A 22,651-nucleotide genomic window follows, 5' to 3' on the forward strand; every position below is an offset into this window, starting at 1 on the left:
ATGGGTGCAGTTACCACCATGTGTCCATGGGTGCAGTTACCACCATGTGTCCATGGGTGCAGTTACCACCATGTGTTCATGGGTGCAGTTATCACCATGTGTCCATGGGTGCAGTTACCACCATGTGTCCATGGGTGCAGTTACCACCATGTGTCCATGGGTGCAGTTACCACCATGTGTCCATGGGTGCAGTTACCACCATGTGTCCATGGGTGCAGTTACCACCATGTGTCCATGGGTGCAGTTATCACCATGTGTCCATGGGTACAGTTATCACCATGTGTCCATGGGTGCAGTTATCACCATGTGTCCATGGGTGCAGTTATCACCATGTGTCCATGGGTGCAGTTACCACCATGTGTCCATGGGTGCAGTTACCACCATGTGTCCATGGGTGCAGTTACCACCATGTGTCCATGGGTGCAGTTATCACCATGTGTCCATGGGTGCAGTTATCACCATGTGTCCATGGGTACAGTTATCACCATGTGTCCATGGGTGCAGTTATCACCATGTGTCCATGGGTGCAGTTTTCACCATGTGTCCATGGGTGCAGTTACCACCATGTGTCCATGGGTGCAGTTATCACCATGTGTCCATGGGTGCAGTTATCACCATGTGTCCATGGGTGCAGTTATCACCATGTGTCCATGGGTGCAGTTACCACCATGTGTCCATGGGTGCAGTTATCACCATGTGTCCATGGGTGCAGTTATCACCATGTGTCCATGGGTGCAGTTATCACCATGTGTCCATGGGTGCAGTTATAACCATGTGTCCATGGGTGTAGTTTTCACCATGTGTCCATGGGTGCAATTATCACCATGTGTCCATGGGTGCAGTTATCATCTTACAGTTACTCTTGGAGACACCAGGGTAAGTGAAAGTAAAGACTAACAAGCAAAACACACAGTAGAGAAAGCTGAACACTTCACAAGGCAGCAGAACACACAGTGAGAGAAGGGGTACAGGGCATATGGCACCTGCAGTTAAGGGAATATCTAATGACACAAAACAGATGACAGGAGCCCGAGACGCTCAGATGATAGCTTTTAGAAAATTAAGCAAAAACACAAAATTAAACAAAATACACACACACACAAACACACACACCAAACTCCACTGAAACAGAGGCTTATAATGGACTACAATGAGAATCAAGGGCTGCAAACACAAACCAGAGTCAGTCATTAATTAGAAGGAGGGACTCAGGCTGTAGCTCAGAGTGCTGCCCCCCTCCACCTCATACTTGGGTAGGGGATGTTAGAGAGGAAGCCCACTGCTCAGAAACTGTGGCAAAAGCTTAGCTGCAGCCTGAAGACAAGAGAAGCACCTCTCTCCGGACTGTGTCAGACCTTTTTAAAAAATATGCTTAAAGCAATGAAGCTAGCCATGCAGTATTTTCAGTAAAACAAAACCAAGAACAGAATGTCAAGCCTCGCCAATTATAATGGTGCACAATGATTAGAACATCACTCTTGGTATGAAAACCTCACAAAACCTGTGTCTGCCACAAACACCAAACAAATTACTCAAGAGACACACTGAGAAATTAAAATTTTAAAATAGGATAGGAAATAAAGTTTTTAAAGAAAAAACAAAAGAATATAATATTTGCAAGTATATTATAAAGCTACCTGAAATGTTTTAAAATTATAACAAATTTTAATTGTTCATTATTCTTAAAACTCAAGGGTTTAATCAAACATCTTCATACAGAGAATGCAAATGGTATTTGCTTCAATTTTTAAAGTTATGTAAAAAGAACAAATTCTAATGACTTGAAGATAATCTGAGTAACAGCCAACAAATACAAAAGGAACACAAAGCACAAAATGAGTTAAGCATAGTAATAAATACCATCAATAATATTACATATTCAAATTGACGAAATTTTCTTTGTAAGAGATACATTGTCTAACATTGTATATAGTTAAGTGTAGTAAAAGAAAATCTTTCAGTTGGCTTTGTTAGATATAGGCACACACTTAATACTACAACAAGAGTGGCTGTCAAATATTTACATCAAATTATAACCTAAAAGCAAAAGGAAGTCATTGATAGATTTCATGTGCTTTCAACATTCCATCGAGTAGACAAAACAAATATTATAGAGGTATAAATTTTCTACTAAATAGGTTCAAGAAAAATCAATAAAGATGTATCAAGCTAATCACAAATATCCATATTAACCTACAATTAAAACATCATTTCCAATAAATCAGTTGAAAATTCAGTATCTGACCACAACAGAATAAAATGGTAGACTGATAAAATCATTTCTTCAGTTACTAAAGTCAAAATAAAAATAAAACAAGGAAAATGGAAGTTACAGATTGTTTCCAAAGTGAAGTCAGTAAGGCTGCTAATAAACTGGGGGCCGGGCAAAAGGCACAGCACCAAACAGACCCCGCTTGACTGCTGCCCAGTACAAGGAAGTGTGACAATAAATTAAGGCTGAGTTATAAGAAGCTGACACATGAACAAGTAAACACACCCAGGAAAGGAGATGGCGGTATTAATAAATGCATACAGGCAGGGATGGCTGAGGTAAGGGAAAACTTTTGTTTGGGCCCAACATAGCAAACTAACAAACGCCACGACCTTCTTCTTTGAAAGCAATTTGGATCTGCCTAAGAGAGAACGTCACAGATGTGCTTCAGGCTACCATTTAAAAATAAGAAATGCTCGTGAAGGAAGTTTTTAAAAACAGCCAAGGTGTGTGTGTGTGTGTGTGTGGGGGGGGTCCTGGAGTTGCAAATATGGAGACAGGGCAGGGAATGCCAGCAACCAGAAAGTGGCACCTCACCTTTCCCACATAACCCTGCTAAGTCAGGCCGGCCTGCTCCACACCCTGAAGCTAAGACCTCCTGACTGCTATCTAACAAGTCAGGTCCATGTGACAGGAACCTTTGGTGCTGACAGGAGGGAGGGAGCAGCAGACCGGAGTAAGTTAACAGTGTGACAGTGTGCTCACAGCAAGGGGAGGGTGCGGGAAGCCGGAAGTAATCACACTGTGACAGGCACACGTGCCAGCACACATGGTGCCCAAGACTCCTGAGACACGGGAGATAATGCTACAGCCATTATTTCACTAATGATTAGCAGCACAGATACTGATCTGGTTTCTATATTATACTGATAGGAAAACAACTGTGTCAAACTACTGAGAAAAGCAAATATTAACTTTTAGGCAACAGGTAAAATTTTGATATTTCTGATGATAGGTAGAAAAATAAAAAAGACACAAGAAAATATGAGAAAAGGAAACACATAAGCCAAGAGGACAGACAAAGATTCTAACAGTAAAGTGATAACTATAAACATAAGGGACTATGTTCACTAACTGCAAAGGCTCCCATAATAATTTATTAAAAAGTAAGATTCAAGAATAGACTACTGAAAGGAAAAACATTTGAATCAAATTTATGAAATGGATAAAACATATAATAAATAAATAAATAGAAATTCAGACCAGGCAGTGGTGGTGCACACCTTTAATCCCAGCACTTGGGAGGCAGAGGCAGGTGGATTTCTGAGTTCGAGGCCAACCTGGTCTACAGAGTGAGTTCCAGGACAGCCAGGGCTACACAGAGAAACCCTGTCTCAAAAGAAAAAGAAAAAGAAAAAGAAAAAAAAAAAAGAAAAGAAATTCAGACACCATGAAAGAAATGCAAGGCAAAAGAAACCCCGTTTTAAGTTTTACTATTAACCAAAATAGAATTGGGGCAAACTGTATCATGTGAGAGCAGAACATTACAAGGATCAAATTACTGTAGCAATCCTAGGGTAAGTGCAGCTAACAACGGGCATAAAGTATCTATGTATATAAAACCCTAGTGACAGAAGGATAGGGATGGGTAGGAGGCAGGCAGTAACACTGATGCCTCTGGAGACTGACAGGTCAGCACAGTCAGCCTCGAACGGAGAGGGGCTCCCAGCCCAGCCCTGCCAGTTACTGCTGGCCTAATGCCACCTAACAGATTCTGGGGCAGCCAGAATATACAGCTTAAAGACACACTGGTGAGCAAGCAAGGCTCCATGGCTAGTTCTCAGTTAGAGTCACAGAGAGCCCTAACTAAATCCCTTGGGACACAAAACAAAACACAATTAGTGAATATAGGGAAGATATTTGTAAGGAGTAAGATAATCTGGGGGGAGGGGAGGTTGATGGGAAATCAGTGTGAGGGTGGGAGAAGTAACCAGAATGCATTACACGCACATATGAAATTGTCAAAGAATAAACATTATTAATATGAAATTTCAAATGAATAAAATTCTTTCTCCACTATACAGAGAAACCCTGTCTCAGAAAAAAAAAAAAAAAGCTTTCTCCAAAATGTACACTCTATTACTCAACAATGACAGAATTTCAGAAACAGAAACTCCTATGTTCAGAAATCATTAAGCCACAGTGATGCCATGATTGAAAAAAAATGCGGAAGATTACTCAACTCCTTCTGAGTCTAACCCAATCTTTGAAATTGCTTTTAGTTAGTTGATCATGTCTTTAATTCTTATAGCTTGGCATTTATGCAACAAACAAAGGTATATGTGCCTTCTGAGAGGTCAGAGAAAACACTTTCAGTAGATATACTTACAAACTTCAATTAAGAGATTGCTAGTATGAGAAGATGCTGTTCCCCACATATCAGCTTATTAATTTGATTACAAACAACAAAATTAACTTCAGAGGTAACTAGCAAAATAATTCAAGCACCCCATAATAAGCTGAGAATAGAGCAAATTTTAAAATGAGAAGCGTAGGCTAGAGAGATAGACGTCAGTGGTGGAGCACATGACCACTACCCAAAGCCCTAGGTTGGTTCCCAGTGCAAGAAAAAGAAAAAGAAAATTAGTGATTATGAATCCCCACATGGGGAATCTCTACCCACCTAACAAATGGGCTCAGGGCACACTGAGGAAGAAGGGGAGAAGGGGCAGAAGGAAATAAGAGCCAGAGGTGTGTTGTAAAATGCTGTCACCTGGATAGGACCGAGCTGTCACACTGGTGTCCACGGCTGCTGCGGCTAGGTGCCAACCAGATTGTGCAGGTTCCTGGGGCCCCACGGGAGAGGCCATGAAATCATGGTGGACACACAGAACTGGGTGCTGACTGAGGGTAGTGGCGGGGGGTGGGGGGTGGGATGGGTGATTATGATCGAGAGACATGCTGGACATGCACAAACTTGTTTTTAAAAGATTGAAAAAGTTAAAACAGTTCTTCTTTAAGCCATCGGTCAGACAAGTTTGTCTGTGGAAAGTGCTCAGCAGGATGTCATTCATGTGAAGAAATCAAGTTAGGTGCACTATGCAACAAATCCTCAGAACACGCCCCGATGCCAGTGCCAAGTATTTAGTGAGTACTTAACTGCTAGCTAGCTGACAGGAACTGTCCAAAGACACACAGTCTGTGGAAGAATCATGACCACAGAATTTAGTAGGAAAATAGAGTAGGCCCAAAGTAAGACTGGATATGGTGATAAAATAGGGCTTTTTACTTAATGTAACTAAGGATCGTGTAACACCAGCCTTGGAGGGGAAAGTCGGTCTGGTTCTCTGTTCACATACCAAAGGGGTTACCCAGCCTGCTTTTCCTTCCTTCTCTCTCTCTCTCTCTCTCTCTCTCTCTCTCTCTCTCTCTCTCTCTGTCTGTCTGTCTCTGTCTCTTTTTTCTTTCAATGGCTCTCTATATCAGGAGACTGATCTCTTCAGTCCCCAATAGCCTAGCCTACCTCCTTGTCTCTCATAACGGGGGACTAAGCAGGAGGGAGAGGGCATGGGAGGGACAAGGTATCCATCACAGTGCCCCGGAAGCAATTTCCACCAGGGCTGCATCCTGCAAAGCCATAGGTACTGAACGGCTTCTTTAGGCCAGAGGAGGAGGATGGCTTCCAGCTATCACCATTCCTCAGACAGGTCACCACTCTGTGGCGGCTCTATGAACAGTTCAGCGTCTGCTCACTGAACTGTTCTTTGGAGCTCTTTAGGCATTTCATTCTTACTAGATATCTGCCTACTTCAAGAAAAGAAAGAAAAAGAACTTTTTAGAAAAATGACTGCCCTAGAGGAACGAGGCTGTGACCAGGAACTAGAGCATCTGTAAAAGTAACAAATAATATACGAACTTGAACTATCTTGAAATGATGCCTGAAGTTACAAACTACCACGGTGACAGGTGACAAACACTGAAGTTGGTTATAGTAGAATGCAATCTGCTAAACTTGTTTTCTCAAATTTAAGATCAGAGTCTTATTCCAAAAAGAGACAATTCTTCACTCAATCTACAAACAAAATCATACGTAACGAACGACCCAAGGAGCAGGTCTAGGCAAAGGTCGTGCGGGCCAGTGCTCACCTCTTTGAACTTGTGACTGAGCTTGCTTGTGTCCAGGTCAGATGGGGAAAACATGTCCTCGTTCTCAGGCAGCTCAAAGACCTCAATGGCCACGTCACCACTAGGAAGAATAGGCCCGCCCTCATCCTCTTCTTCATCAGTGGCATACTCTCCAGTCTGAAAAGAAGGGGAACGCAAAGATACAACCATCCTTATCCTACACAGAGATGTTAGTAAACCAATTTTTTATAAGAGAAAAGCATTTCACCAAATGGTGAGAGTGTTAAGGTTTAAATCCAGCATGCCTCATGCACCCGACGTTATAAACAGATGTTAGTGCGAAGATCCAAATTACCCAGTGTAGACCATACAGACAAGTGCACTTTAAAAGTGAGCGGAAGCAGCAGAAAGAGCTGTTTCTCACACAGCCTCACTAAGTAAGACCACGTCGCTAAAGGGAATGAATGCCTTCTTTGTTACATTTATTTATGTGTGGGTACACGTGTGTAGGCGTACACATGCCATAGCACATATGCAGAGGTCAGGGAGCAATCTGTGAGAGTCTGTTCTCTCCTTCTACCATGTGGGGTCCAGGGACTGAACTCAGATCATCAGGCCTGGCAGCAGACACCTTTTCCTTCTGAGTCACCCCAATAGCCTAAAATACAAGGAATGTCTTGAAACTCCTACTTCCTGTGTCAATAAGCAATACAATATCAGGTGCAAGGAGGAAGGAATCAGAGGTCAACACTTCACAGAGCCAGCAAAGTCTTAATGAAGACTTCAAAAGCTTAGCAAATTGACTCTTGTCAGCTACAGAGTTCAATCACTTGTGTTTTGTTTGTTAATTACAGAGGCAATGAACTGATAAGCTAAAGGTTAACCCGGGGCTTCTAACTACACAAGTGCTGTGCTAGACCTGCAGAGGACTGTGAAAAAACTATCTTTTGTAACCTGAAAAAAAAAGCATCTAAGCTTTAGACAGCTTTTTCTCAGACAGCCCAAGGTCTGAGCACATCATGAGACCATGTCTGCTACAGTGGCAATGCACACCCAGCATTCAGTCTCCAGCTCAGAAGTCTGCGACCTGGTGTTGTCCTGCTGTTAAGGCGAGCAGGGGCCTGTAGGTATTCGAGTTCATGACCTCTGAAGTAAATGTGTGCCTTTGTTACCGACGTCCTCAACATTATTGGAAAGTAACTCCTCTCGGCAGCGCCAGCCTATGAGGCTATAACTCAAAATAATTGCCTGACATTTTTACCTTATGTAACTTGAGGATAAATCACTGATTCTGTGGGTTAAAAAGGCGAAGTTCATTGAATTCATCCCTGCTCCTTCAGGGATGTAGCTCTTCAACATATCAAGTGAAGATAGGGACTCACAATACCTTCATGCAAGCCTTCATCAACAATGGGGTGATGGATTCCGAGGATTAACCAGCCTTGGCTTCTGACTGCCCCTCCTCCTTTCCTGGATGCTACACTCACCTTGCCGCTGTGGAGATGTGTTCCACCCTTTTACCTGTGCTTGGCATGAAGGAAATCTAGTCATTCGCCTCCAAGGGACCCTTCCTAATCTGGAATGCCATCAGTTAATAGCCTTCAAACTTCTTTCCAAACATAAGAATTTGCAATTTTGTCAACAGCACAAATTTCTTTCTCTATAACTTTAAAACTGTGCTCTGATTTCTTTCCTAGTGCCTCAGCATTTCTCTAGTTAAGGAGCCCAGAAGTAGACAGTGTTGACTAAGAAACCTGTGGGCACTGACAGTGACACAGCCTCAGCATCTGCTGGACTCTTCTTCCATACACAGAAGCTAGTAACACAGGGACCACAACCTTGCAGCATTTGTCTACAGATATAAGGTTAGGGTCCTTCATGTAGAACAGTACGCTTTCACACTGGCGACTGGAGAGTTGGGCGCTCTCCCCACGTTCTCGTTCAAGTAAAATCAAACACATGTTGACTGGAAGGAAAAGAGGTTGGTATTAGGGACTCATTTGTTTTGAACATATATATATAGCACTTTATTGTCTATAAATCTAGGACTCTTTAGACACGAGCCTCAAATGTCTACCAGGCATGTCTAAGCTGTGACTTCCTGCCCAAGCCACAGGCAGGCTGAGGACAGCTATACAAATGGTCAATGCAAAATCTTAAGCTTAAACTATTGTGAGTTTTCTTTTGAGATTCTTTTCTTGTTAATCCAATTTCATATTTCTTGAGCATGAACTTTGTAGATCACGGTGCCAAGTTACAATGTCACATGAAAGGACATGCTTGGGTCCACTTTAAGTACCATTACAAGTATCCCAACTCCAACCCTGGAACCCAGCTGAACAATGTAGCTTGTCGATTACAGGTAGCATCCCTCAGATATCAGGACCAAGACTGTAAGGACGTTTTACGTCCTTACCCATGACACGAGGTTTGGATATAGGTTGCTAGACATCCTAGTTATCTCTGCAAAAATGTTAGTAAGAATCCTAGATTCTTTTAGTTTTATTTCCCCAGCTTCCTCTCTTCCACAAATCCAAATTATTGCCAACTCTGCTGAAATTACTTCTCCTCCCATCTTTCCATTTGCTAGGGTTTTCTTTTTCCACTCAACCTTACAAGCATCCTGAAGATGAAGTGGGCCTTTCACTGTCTTGAGTCCCCTTCACTGCCTTGCTTATTAATTATAAGCACTAAAGAGTGTGGGTCTTACAAAACTTTGTGTAATCACTCCCTCTCACAGATCATTTGAAATTTTCACCTTCGGGAGCGTTGAGTAAAGAAGGCAGCTACTACTGAACACCATAAACATCTGGATTGACAAAGTCACATTTGGTAGACGAAGACTAGGCATTCTTCTGACTCCTTTATCTGTACTGAGAATCTTAGTTATTTTTATGGTTACTCTGCAAGTAAAATAAATGATATGAAACAAATGATTAGCCCCAAAGTCGTAAACCCCAAAGTTAGGCCAAATCTGCTATTTGTAGACAAAGATGGAGAAAGTGACACAATGCCCCTTCCCAACAAAGAGCTCCACAGACACCTGCTGCTACCACCTAGTCCCCTAGTAACCAGCTCGTTTTCAGCTGACAAAATTTAAAATCTTTAAAACAGCTGGATTCTTGGCATTCTTCCCCTCCCTATGTGATCTATTTCAGATGTGGCAAGGACAGTTCTTGGGATGAAGACTGACAGGCACTGAGCATCCCTCTCTAGGGTCTGTTAACTTGTTCATTAATACCTTTTTCTTTTTGATGGTTCTGTTAAAAGATTGTGGAGTAAAGAATACTACATTAGAAACCTAATGTTGGCCCAGGAGTATACATTTGGCAACCAGATGACCGGGTCTGAATATACCATCTTAATTTGGAGAAATGGACTCAGCGAGTTCACCCAAGGGTTATTAATAATGTTGTTGACACTATGACATAGCAGATCCCCTAAACCCACGATCTTATGCTACAGCACTGCCAGTCTACAGAAACAAACTCTATAAGGGGGGAGCAAAACATCAAGAAGATACTTCTTTACCATCTCCTCAAATGTAAAGATTTTACATGATCCTGCTGCATTGAGACTATCACCTACAGCTTTGACTATCATTTAATCCACTTTGAAGTCATGCGCATGTGTCTACTGGGATCTGAAGTTCCTGTCATTGTTTTTCTCAAAGCATGTGCATCTTGAGAAAGAAGGGCAAAACTAAGGGGAAGGAGGAGGGCTCCTTGGAAGGACGGGGAAACAGGAGCAGCTGTGCTTAGGGGATTATGAGAGGGATTCTGAAAGTCCTTCTATGTCATCTGACTTTCCCTTAAGTCTTAGACATGTTCAGTACGAGGAGAAGTCTTCTACCGGGCTTTAGGACCTGTTGACTGGTGTTCCATGCTTTTTTCTTGCAAAAACAACACCCAGACATATAATCACTAAAAATTATTTCAGAGTTCTTAAAAAGAATGAAATTTCATTTTCTGCAAGGGAAGAAAGGTGTCTGATGCCTCCAGGGTTCTGAGATATTCTTCTCACAGTAACCTTGTTGATCTCGAGTCTCCCCAATCTCCCGAACCATCCCACCTTGACCTCTGCTTCTCACACTTCCTTAAAACATGCATGCACTGGGACAGAAACATTTTATTAAATGATCCCGTCAGGCAGCATCTTTTGGTAAAGTCACCTCCTAGTTGGTAGGAAAACGGGCATGCAGACATATTAAAGCCTGCAGCACACACAGGACCTGTATGCATCAGCCTATGTTTTACTGAAGAAACATAAGCTTTCAATTATAGGACACTGGCAAAGTGGGGACCAATGATCTGAGTTCAAATGCTGCCTCTGAGATTTGAAGGAACCCTCTAGATCAAAATTTTGATCTTTTCACCTGTCAAGTGAAAAGCAAAAGATAACAAACAAAAAATAGTTCCTTACCAAGACAAGATGTCACTGTTAAATGACATGGTGCCCGGAAAGCATTTAACAGAATGACACATAACAGATAGTCAAAAGAGCTGATGTTTGTGATTGGTGTTGTTGGTGCCAACATTGCAGTGGTGCCACAGCCTGAAGCCTCCGCAAGCCTCTATCTGGTAAGCACACGTTCACCCAGCTGTTGCCTTGTAACTGAGATTCCTTAGGTCTCCATGCATACATCCTTTATCAGTATTTTGACATAAGACATTCCTTTCCTAAACTGACTCCTTTTCTTGTGTTACAAGTGTGGAGCAAGTTATATCAAACTCAAGCAAAGTCCTGTGCCTCAGTGTCCACAGCCTCTCCACCATCCATTAGCATGGTCCACGATGCCTATCCACGCATACCCTGTGAAGTGAGGCTGTTGTTCCCTGTCCTTTGGCCCAGTGCACACCTCCAACTCTCACTCACATCTGCCTTTTCCCATCAAATGGAAGTTCCTTAACTGTGCCAGGTACAATTTATCCCTGGAATCCCAGCGGCCAGTTTGGCATGCAGGAGGCCCTGAACAAATGTTTGCTGAATAAATTAAGACAGTTGCAGCCACATCTGCACACCATGGCAGAGCCTGATTTTCCTGTTAATCTCAGCTTTCCAGTATGAAATACCGTTAAGCACAGCTGCAGCTGAGGCCGAAATGGCCCTACTGGGGATTTTCTCTTGCTAGGCTCAACCATTTGCAGTCATTTTTGCTGTAGCAATGTTTACTCTGGTGAATTCTGGGACACTAAGTGGTGCTAATCATAAAAATAGCCTTAATTATGCAGTTTGTGGGAATTTGTTTACTGAATTTGAATCCCGTTACATATATTCTCAGACTTAGTTCTGAGAGAAAATAGAGGACAACTCTGTCTATAGAGCAAGACCTCAGACAAGGCACTGATGCTAGCTCGAATTTTCAGTGTGAAGTACAGTTAAACACATTCTCCATCCACAAGATTCTAGCAAAAAGCATCTTCCCCACAAAGAACATCTCTTTTTCCAAGCTGGGTCAGTGGCGCTGTATGGCCTAGTTTTGGAATGTTGAGCCACCTAAGATTCTAAACATTATCTGCAGAGCTGTGAAGCACTTTCCTCTGAGACTGTTCTAACAGCACACATGAGTGACACACTCAGGGCTCTACCCCAGGCAAGGACACACTTACAGACTGTGAGCCTTCTCACTAGGACTATCTTCCCCCTCTTGTTTGGACAGGACAACTACAGAGTATTACAACAAAAGCACTTCTTTGGGACTAGAGAGAGCAGGTCTCCAGAAAAGCCTGAGGCCAAGAGAAAAGTTGAAAGATTTCAATGTCATTGTCTATTAAGGGGACTCAAGGAACTAATTACACAAATCTCCAGTGTGATATTCATCACTTTACCCTTTACTAAGTCACTTAAAATGTATCGGGTTTGTGAGCTTGGTTGTCTGAACTTTAGAGAGAGGGTTGTTTCAGCTCACAGTTCTCGAAGGTCAAAGTTGAGGAACCACATATGATAGTAATCTCCTTACCAGCAGACAGAGCTGTGAGCTGGTTCAGTGGATCACATGGCAAGAGACAGAGAGCCTGTGCATGACATCTGTGTGCCTGAGCACATTCAGATGTGTGCATGTTTTTACCTGTTTATGGCATCTCAAACTTGATTTCAGAGAATGCTTGTTGGTTTACATATCCTTTTTCAGTACCTAGTCTCCAAGAAGAGAAACATGTTATTAAAGGTTCTAGTTTTACTATTTTAAGTTATGTGTAAGTGTGTGTTTATGCAGGGGTGCATGCACATGACTGTTGATATCCTTGGAGGATAAAGGCGTAGGATTCGCCCTTGGTGCACCCAACGTGGGTCCTGAGAACCTAGATCTCTGCACAAGCAGGCAGAGTGCCTAACTGATGAGCCATCTATCCAGCCCTTCAGTAGAGAAGTGTGTAAATACCTAGATTCTTCAGATAGCCATGGGTTCTTCATGAGCTCAGTTCATTCACCTAGCACACTGCTGATAAATTATTATTATAGCAATTTTAACTAGAGATCTTTAAGTAAAATCTCTTCCAACTACTCAAATTCATGTTTCCTTTCTTCAATACCCTGTATCAATTTTGCTACTTCATTAATTAGCTTTGGATTTTAATGTTTTCTTTAGTTTGTACCTACCCAAGATAGAAGGCATACTCAAAACCAAGGCCACTCTTTTATTTTATTTTATTTTATTTTATTTTATTTTATTTTATTTTATTTTATTTTATTTGGCCATGGTGTCTCAGTGGCACAATGACCCCCAGTGACACTGCTTCCTGTGCTCTACTGGGATCCTTCCTCTCCAGTGTGGACTGGACCTAGCAATTCAGCTGAAGATAAATTCAAGGGAAGTAACTAACTTAGTTACAGGAAGTGTGACTTGTGCCTCTTTTGTCCTGGCTTGTTCTCTGTGTCCTCACTATTGGGAAGCAGGAGTCCAGGTTCTGAGCAGGAAGGGGCCACATTACAAGGTCCTGGGATGTCTGGCCAACAGCCAGCAGGAAACAGAAGTTTGCCGACAGTCACACGAGGGAGCTTGGAAATGGCTCTTCTGCATCCTGTCGACAGCTGCGGGTGTGTTTGGATGCAGACCCTCTCCCAGCTGAGCGCTTAGATAGCCACAGCTCTGGCTGACACCTTACTGTCGGCCTTGGGACAGATGTGAGCTTAGAAAGATCCAGATGAGCGAGCTCACAGCGTACTGTAGGGACATTTCTTATTCTAAGTTGCTATGTTTTGGTGGGTGGTGATGTTTTAGGAGGAAGGGGATTCACATAGGAAGGAAGGCTTTCAAAACAAAGCAGAGAAAATAATAGGGATGTGGCTTTAGAAGTGGGCAGTGGGCGAAGGCTAGATAGATTCTAAGGAATGGATTAGTTTAAACTACCCTAAACATATTGTTAGAGGAAACCTGGAAGGCAGGCTGTAAACATGGCAGAATGTTCAGAGTTAGTATCAGCTTCTCAATGAGACACAGGGAATGTCTAGTAAACAGTATCATCTCAGAAAGAGGATTCCAAACCCAGCCTAAGGGGTTGCCTCACTGTTTTCTCTCTTTATAGTAAAATAGAAAATATACGAAGATACTATTAAACAGGAATGAAACAGAAGTTTATGGCTTTGAACAGTTTAAAATTAAGGCTAGAATTAAGAGATGGCTGAGAAAGGAAGTTCAAGTTCAGGGAACTGCTAGAAGAATACAGATTTCAAATAGAGGTAGATTACTAGGGTTCTGGCCTTAGGAAACTCCGATGTTTTTGTTTTTGTTTTTTGAGACAGGGTTTCTCTGTCCTGGAACTCACTCTGTAGACAAGGCTGGCTTCGAACTCAGAAATCTGCCTGCCTCTGCCTCCAATTTTAAACAGCGTCAGATAAGCAAGTCTTCGAACTGCCCTAAAAGAGGCACAACCTACATTCACTTTTAGGCTGTATGGTATTTCTGAAAAGCTAATTTGAAACAAAGCCCCATCAAGCCTTTGCTCACAGGGATCATGGGAAAGAGCTGTATGGAGAAGCTGGTTCCCAGCCATCTTCCTCCTCTTGTCTCTATAGAGTTCATGGCATGTGACAGATTATCCCATGATAGGACACACCCGTGGGTGCTCTGATCAAAGTGACCAAGACAAACAATAAGGGAATCATGTGAGTCTAACAACACTGGAGAAGACCACTGTGAACAGAATTCTAAGTCACACAATAGCCCAACCTGTAGAATTTTGCGTCATAGGCGCTGAGATAAAGAAACCTGGTAAACCCTCAGGATATACCTTAGAAACCCAGCGCACTGATATTTCCATTTGTCGTAAATCAGTAACTCAAGTAGTGGAGGGTGTACCAGTGAATGGAAACATGTGCCTTTGACACACATACACACGCAGGGTCGTGAGGCTGCCATCTCACTGTGCACAGCCTGAGCCCCAGCCTGCCAGGGAGAGGCTGATTTGAGAGCTGTACAGAACCAAGGAGCCACCAGTGATCACATCAAGTTAAATGATTGCACTGTGGGAGTAACTGCCCACAGGGTGCACACAAACCCATCAGTGACCCTGATCCCTCAGGAATTCTCCCCCAAGTGTACAAGGGTAGCAGCACTTTGGAGAGATGACCTAACATCTTTCCCTAAACAAACAAAACTTACAAAAAGATCTCCCTTGAAGTGATACTTCCCACCATGGGACCAGGTGAAACGACACGTTTCGAGCCAATATCCACAGAAGGAGGAAGGTTCAGCATCTCTCTCCTCAACATCCCCTAGCAGATCCAGAGGTTCCTACAGAAGGGCAGGCAACCTCACTAGTAATCATGTACAAATCAGCTGAGGCCAAGATGGTGGAGAGGAGATATCAGAGTTATGGAGGCAGAAAGCAAGTGAATGCACAAGGCACATTTTGTTTTGAGTGTGGTAGCACAAAACAACCAATATACTTCCAAAGGTAGTCCATAATGAATGGCATTACCTATCGAACGAGATCTTTGACTCAGAAGCCCTAACTCTTCCATCCACATAGGAACTGTAATGGATCCACACCCAGGAAGCTGCTATGCCACTGTGGTGATAAAATCTCTTTAAATCTGCTTTAAGGTAGAGTAGGGGGGTTAAAGGGGTGATGAGGCTGAGAATATTTCCTTCTCTACCCTCATGGCTAGAAACACAACCAAAGACCCATCTTGGGATATACATGGGAGTTTGTCCGTCTTGGAGAAATCTCCCCAGTAGTGCTGACATTCCCTTCAGACAGCTAAGAGCCACATAAAGATCCCATTCTAGAGAGAAATCTAAAGTCACGTGGCAGACCTAATGGACTTCGGGAGAAACTGAGTCAACAGGCAACCCAGTGACGCTCCTTTTCCTTACTGACCATTCTATGCCCTGACTTATCATCTGCCTGGTGAACAGAAGTGTTAAGATGCCCTAGCAATCAACCACAATGACTGCAATACTTCTCACGCTCACACAGCCTCACATAGGGCTCAGCGCCTCCCTCTAAGCTCTATGTGTGTCCACAGGATTGAAACAACAATCACTTTGGTTCTGGTTGCTTGGGTCTTTACTTCCCAAAGTAAAGGCAACAAGAAGAAGACTGCATGATTTTTGTACTCGTAGGGACAGCAGAATGCGAGGTTTGCATATACTGATATGAGCATGGCTGCCCCTGCTCTGTCTGGCAGGAAAGACTCTCTTTCTTGAACATTTGCTGGCAAACAATTGAAGAGAAAATACAAAGGGCAGCCACAAAAATGCCACACTAATGTGAGAGAGCTGAAAGAATCACTTCCTGGTGCTTAGACTTAAAAGAGAAAAAAATTTTTTTGAAAAATTCAGTTATTTTAACAGGAACAAAACAACATTGCTCAACTTAATGGGAAAACCCACCAAAGCTCAGGCAATCACAGAAAGCCCACACAGCACTCCTCCACCTCCTTTCACCTGGACTTCAACCATCACTGCCTACCACCTACATCTCCAGTCTACAGTAAACAGACTCTACCTCTTCAACACCACTTGTATTGCTACAGTTCTCTCTAGAACAGAAGACAAAATCAACATACATGTAAAAACGTTAGAGACGAAGCCCCCAAATTCACACTTGCACCCTCAAAGTCCTCACTGCAAAGACTGTCTTATACTATGGCCACTGGACTTTTCACAAGTTGCCTCGAAAACAATGTAAATTTTCTATAGTGTGTGTGTGTGTGTGTGTGTGTGTGTGTGTGTGTGTGTGTGTATAGTATTTGCAAGCACACAGAAAAATAGCAAGCATCTTGGGAGACAAAAATGTATGTTCCATGACTCAATTTTAGTTCAATTTTAATAAATGCTTCCTATTGGCAACTTGATAGATGCCACTCGTCTTTATGTTTCTGATAAACAACTCCAAGGCCAAGAGACAACCCGTGATCTCTGTTTTCCCACTGAGAACGTGCAGTAAGTAGTCAACAGCCAAAGCGGACTTCTATAATCCAAATGGCACTCTGCAATTTCAAACTGGCAGTTTTTCTTGGGTTTCATTTTCCTTGATCAGGAAACAATTAGGTGCTTATTTTGATGCCAGTGCAACTGTGGGAAGAGCTGAGGTATTTGTGTTGTCTTGAAATTTTAATCTGCAGAACCAGACAGCTGGTTACAAGAGGGACACATGTTACTCTTGCTTTAGTAATTCTGTGACACACAATGAATCAAACCTCAGAAAATATGTGCTTGGTTATAATTCGTGTTAAAGCTGACTTGTACAATTATGAACATATAGGAGGCTATCAATTATAAAAGGATCATACCAGCACCAAGAATGAACCCCCAGTGCTGTCAATGTAATTTACATACATAATGTATAGACATACTAATGACAAAGAGAACCTCACCCTTCTGTTCCCCTAGAGGCAATTCCATTCCTGTCCTCACATGAATCTCATGTACTTTCTGGAAGCAATTCCTTGCCAAGTGCCTATTAGGCAAAGATGCAAAGGTCTTTACCTCAGTGATCCTTGAAGCTTTAAGTAGTATGTCCCAGGATCTGATTGCGTCCAGCACCTTCCCATAAATGCCCACAGATGTAAGCCCCCATATAATATATATCCTGAGTTAGTGGACTGGCCAAGGATATTTGCATATTTTAGGAAGTACCATGACTTCTGGGAGTGGTAGTTCCTACCTATGGTCTTATCACTTGCAATGTCTAGCAAGGAGACTTTTCTTAGTTCAGGGCCATCCTGGTTTTCATAGTGGGTTCCAGGTAAGCCTAGGCTACAGAATGAGATTTGTCCTTAACATAAACATCAACATCATAACAACAACAACAACAACAACGGAGCACCATAAAGTTTTCATAATGTAAAAATGAGATACAGTTTTAACCCTTCTTTCTTTCTAAGTCCTCAAATACTAAGAACTATGTTATATTCATTTTATAGCCACATAATTGTGAAAGATACAATACTGCCTACAGTGATTTCATTTCTAAAGTATCAAGTTGACAATATGTGAAATAAAATGAACACAGCACAATGAACAGTGACATAACCCCAGCTACTGAGATGACATTTAATTCAAGAGGACAAGACACCACAGTCCAGAAGGAGCCTTCCTGACCACTTTTCAGTCACTAACCCCAGTGCAGAATTTTGTCAGAATATTATCATTTTTGTCACTGTTTGCTTTTAATTTTAACTACATTTTTATTTTAATTACATATCTCTATTTTGGCAGGACTTTGTAACAAAGGGCTTATACTGTATTTTGCTGTGCACATTTGTGCCCAAATAGCAAGTTCAGACTCCACTAGTAGTGGGCAGCTGATTCAGTGCTCACACACTGCGGCTCTGTGAGTGCACCACAGGATATTCATTCATGCTCACGTTAGCTGAGGTGTCAGATATGCTACACGTTTCCTGTAAGAAGACTATATTATTGTTTAACAAGAGAGAGAATTGTTGAACATATTTTGGTTGGCAGTAACAAATTGCTTTTTGAAAGCTGTTGTGCCAGTGTATTCTCCTGTGCACGGAGACTAAGAGTTCCCCTAACTTCGCATCGTTCTTGAATTCAGAATACTCAAATCAATTCCACGGTCTCAGCTAGACTGACTTCACTTTTCCATCTCTACTTCCTTGCAGTCTGCAATACAGTTCTCTGCCACCAAGGCTTATTTTGTGGCAAGCCCACTCATGCCAGGGACCCACAGATAGTCTTTGAGATTGACTCAGTTACCTAGTTTCAATACTTTCTTTGGGTTTCGGGCTTCTGTTTTGACGTCCTTCCGCAAATGTTAGTTACTAACAGTGATGCTGTCCTTTTCTCAGTCCTTTCCTTCACAGAACGTTTACTTTTAAAACAGAAGTTCGGTTGGTGTCCTTCTCCAGCATGTTTCTCTCACCCTTGTCTCCCTCAGTTTGGACTTACTCTTCATATTTGGTTGGCCAACCCACCTCCAAAGGATGGACAGACAGACAAATGAGATGGAAGGTGGATTTCTCTTTTCTCTTCCATGTAGTGATGCTTGCATCCTCTCTCATGTTTTCAATCATTTTCCAGCTACTAAAGAGTATCTATGCCCACAGCTGGATCTAGGTTCCTTGCTATTCTGGCTACTCATTTGCTCTTCTATCTAAATTTCAGCTTTTATCATATAAATTTCATGGTTTTTTTTTTGTTTTTTTGTTTTTTTTTTTTTGTTTTTAGCAATCATTTGAAAGGGTTGTCTTATTGCATTGTACTTTAATATACATTTTAACAACTGCTTACCAAAGTCATTGAAAATTGCTTTGGACTTTCACGAGAACTGGACTGGATGTGCAGATGAACGAGGAGAATAGCGACTCAATCCACCTTCTGAATCTTCAATTTATGGATAAAATTTCTTTGCCTTACACACACTTGGTTTATCACATTTCAATAAAAATTGCCTCTCTGCGGGTCTTCTATACTATTTTTTGATCTTTACTGATTTTAAAACTTACAATTTCCTCCCTGTTTGTAGGCATTCAAATACATGCTATATTTTAATAGTAGGTATTCAGAAGACCTTCTAAAACCTTGTATTATTTTCAATAATGTACATCTCAAGTTTTCCAAATAGTATCATTATCTGGGAACTGTAATAGTTTTATTTCTTCTTTTTCAATTTATTTTTCTTCTTGCTTTCTCATACTGTCAAGAATTAAAAACTGGCCAATTTTGAAATGTTAAACGACAGAGCATTCCTGACTATGCCCAATTGGGATGTACAACATTTGATGTATAGCATCAGACACAATTTGATGACATTCTGCCTAAGTGCCTTTCACATAATATTAATGTGCTTTTAGGCTTCACTTCTCACTATTAGGTTTTGTGAGCGAGTTTGTAACTAATATGTGCATATATTACAAAGTCTCAAGGTTTTACTGCATTTCTGATTTTGACATTGTGGTGACTGTCAACACATGTGCTGTCATGTCTGAAGAGAGAGCATGTGGGACTCAGTATCCTTGGTAGTGACCTACTGCATCTTTCTTCTTTCTCCCTATTTCCTTATCTGTCCCTCATCCTCTGCCTTCCTTCCTCTCTCTCTGCTTCCCCTGATGCTCTTGGTTGCACAGGCTGTTTTGCTTCCCTAAGTTCCATACCTTAGGACTGTAAACTCTATTTCTCAAAACATTAACCTTTAGACTTTGATAGAAGTGAACATACCCCAAAAATGATGTGCTTGTATTTCTTCTGAAACTCAACATATATTTAAGCTGCCATGATGATAATTTCTCATAGAAAATGTTTTTTCTTTGCTACTTAGCAATAAGCTATGGTACCAGGGGTCTCCATGTCGTGGCAGAATTATTTCCATCTATAGGGATATAGCCCATGGCATTCTAGCTGTATTTTGCAATTGTCCAACTAGCCATTTAAATTTTAGTATGGATAGCATTTGTCTACAATAACTAAAACCAATACCAATCAGAATAACTGTGTGTTAAAGATAAATGTAATGGTAAAATGAACAAATTATAAGCAAGTATTTTGAATGTATTATTATTTATTTCATCTGAATTTATTATTCAGATGATATACTAGAATGGCCCAAATTAATCTACAGTGTGAGCACAGAAGCTGAATGGTGATTCCAGCTGAAAGGAGTTGCAAAGGAGCCATCAGGGGCAACAGAAATGGCCTGAAATGTCATCTGGTGATAATGCTTTTTTACCAAACTGTTAGCTTAAATAAACTAAATTGCTATATTTTTTATAATATTGAAGTTGTTCCTCATTAAAGGTAATTGTAAAATGGTGCTATAATTAAATTATTAAATTATGTATTTGAGATCTACTTAACCTTCTTTTATGTTAACCTTATCTGTGTAAAATGGCCATTTAAATCCCTTCAGAATCAGGAACATGATAAATCAGTGTGGTAGCATGCATATCAGTTTCAAAGGACTGGAGCAGTTATTCAGGCAGCCACACAGCTGCCATACAGAGGTCTGAACATGAGTCCTTGCTCAGATGACTATACATTCTTTATTGCTCACACACACAAAAAAAATCATTTTGGGCTGGTGAGATGGCTCAGTGGGTAAGAGCACCCGACTGCTCTTCCGAAGGTCTGGAGTTCAAATCCCAGCAACCACATGGTGGCTCACAACCATCCGTAACGAGATCTGACTCCCTCTTCTGGAGTGTCTGAAGACAGCTACAGTGTACTTACAGATAATAAATAAATAAATAAATAAATAAATAAATAAATAAATCTTTTAAAAATCATTTTTATAAATGAAGGATATTTCTAAGTTAACAGATTTCAAAGTACAAGAAGGCTATTCATATAATACAGATCTTGACATTATTTGGGTTGTTTTGACTATGGTGTTTCAACTGCAAGCATATTTAAAGCAAGAAGTCATGCTAACCTGTGGCAGAAGGCAAATCTTGCATAAGTGCTAAGCCATAGTAACTAAGGGTGAAAATGCCTGGGCTGGCAACCTCTCCCCGCATCCCCTCTCCAGTCGTGCTGTGTCTGATACTGACTCTCTCCCTGCATTCTATGCAGTTCTCTTTCTTCATCACATTTTAAACTACAAACACATCTACTCTCTCTTTTTTTCAATAAAAATAGATAGTTATATGGCCAGGTGATGATGGCGCACGCCTTTAATCTCAGCACTTGGGAGGCAGAAGCAGGTGGATCTGAGTTCAAGGCTAGACAGGTTTATAGAGTGAGTTCCAGGACAGCCAGGGCTACATAGAGAAAACAGTCTTGAAAAAACAACAACAAAATAATAATAATAATAATAATAATAATAATAATAATAAAATGTATTTTTGAGTTCATATATATATATATATATATAATATAAACGTATATGCACCCTTACAATCTCCCTACAACTTCTGCAGAACCAGCATCCACATGTTCTCTCCAAACTTCATGTCTTCTTTTTAAAAAATAACTCACTGGGCGCAATTACAGTTGCTACCGGGAAAATAGGCAACTTAACCAGTGAACACACTTCTGGAAAAATAAAAAGGACCCTTCCTTCCCCAGAAACAGTCAACTGCAAGCGCTCTTCAGCTAGTCATTGCCAGCAGGAACTCAACTAGCTGACATGAGGCTAGAGATGAAGGGAAGACATCTCAGCATACTAAAGGCTGTAAAGGATATCAGAGCCACCTTCATGACACATGAAGACAAGACACTTGGAATGTTCTCACTGACATCAGAAACAGGACAAAGCCAGTTTTCTTTCACCAGTTCGCTCTCATTTAGTCCAGTGCCCAGACAGAGAACGTAGACAAGAGACAGGAACAGAAGAAGTCAAAGCATCCCTATTTGCAGACAATGTGATTCTATACATCATGGAATAGAGATTCCACCAGGAAGTCCCTAGAGCCGAAAGCTGCAGGTTACAAAGTAAACACACCAAAATCAGTAGGTCCCACCCTATCGCCGAAAACAAACATACTGGAGAGGAATCAAGGAAACAATCCCATTTACAGTAGCCTCAAAAAGAATGAAAACATTAGCTGGGGGTAAAAGTGTAAAATACTGGAGAAATTGAAGAAGACACTAGAAGACAGCAAGAACTTCTGTGTTCATGGATTGATAGGATTAATACTGTAAAATGACCATAACACCAAAAGCAATCTATGGATTCAAAATCACTGCCATCAAAATTCCAATGCAATTCCTCACAGAAACTGAAAAAAAAAATATATGGAAGCACAAAGGGTCTTGATAGCCAAAACAATTCTGAACAAGAAAAATCCTGCCAGAGGTATCATCATTCCTAATTTAAAGTTATGTTATAGAGCCATAGGAATGGAAAAACCATCATGGTATGGGGCACAAAGACAGACACAATCAATGGGATAGAACATAGGACCCAC

General features: G+C 41.4%; 1 protein-coding gene across 5 annotated transcripts in view; it reads right to left on the reverse strand.

Moving 5' to 3' along the window:
• Ppp1r9a (protein phosphatase 1 regulatory subunit 9A) overlaps positions 1 to 22,651 on the reverse strand; it is a 269,586-nt gene that overhangs the window by 59,412 nt on the left and 187,523 nt on the right. For all 5 annotated transcript variants that reach the window (XM_085840835.1, XM_085840836.1, XM_085840837.1 and 2 more), the window contains one exon: positions 6,359 to 6,514. In XM_085840835.1, the coding sequence (XP_085696961.1) occupies positions 6,359 to 6,514 (156 nt within the window). The remainder of the gene's footprint in view (positions 1 to 6,358; positions 6,515 to 22,651) is intronic.

This window comes from Mus caroli, unplaced genomic scaffold, assembly GCF_978045245.1.
Source record: "Mus caroli unplaced genomic scaffold, Mus_caroli_1 scaffold_7, whole genome shotgun sequence".
NCBI lineage: Eukaryota > Metazoa > Chordata > Mammalia > Rodentia > Muridae > Mus > Mus caroli.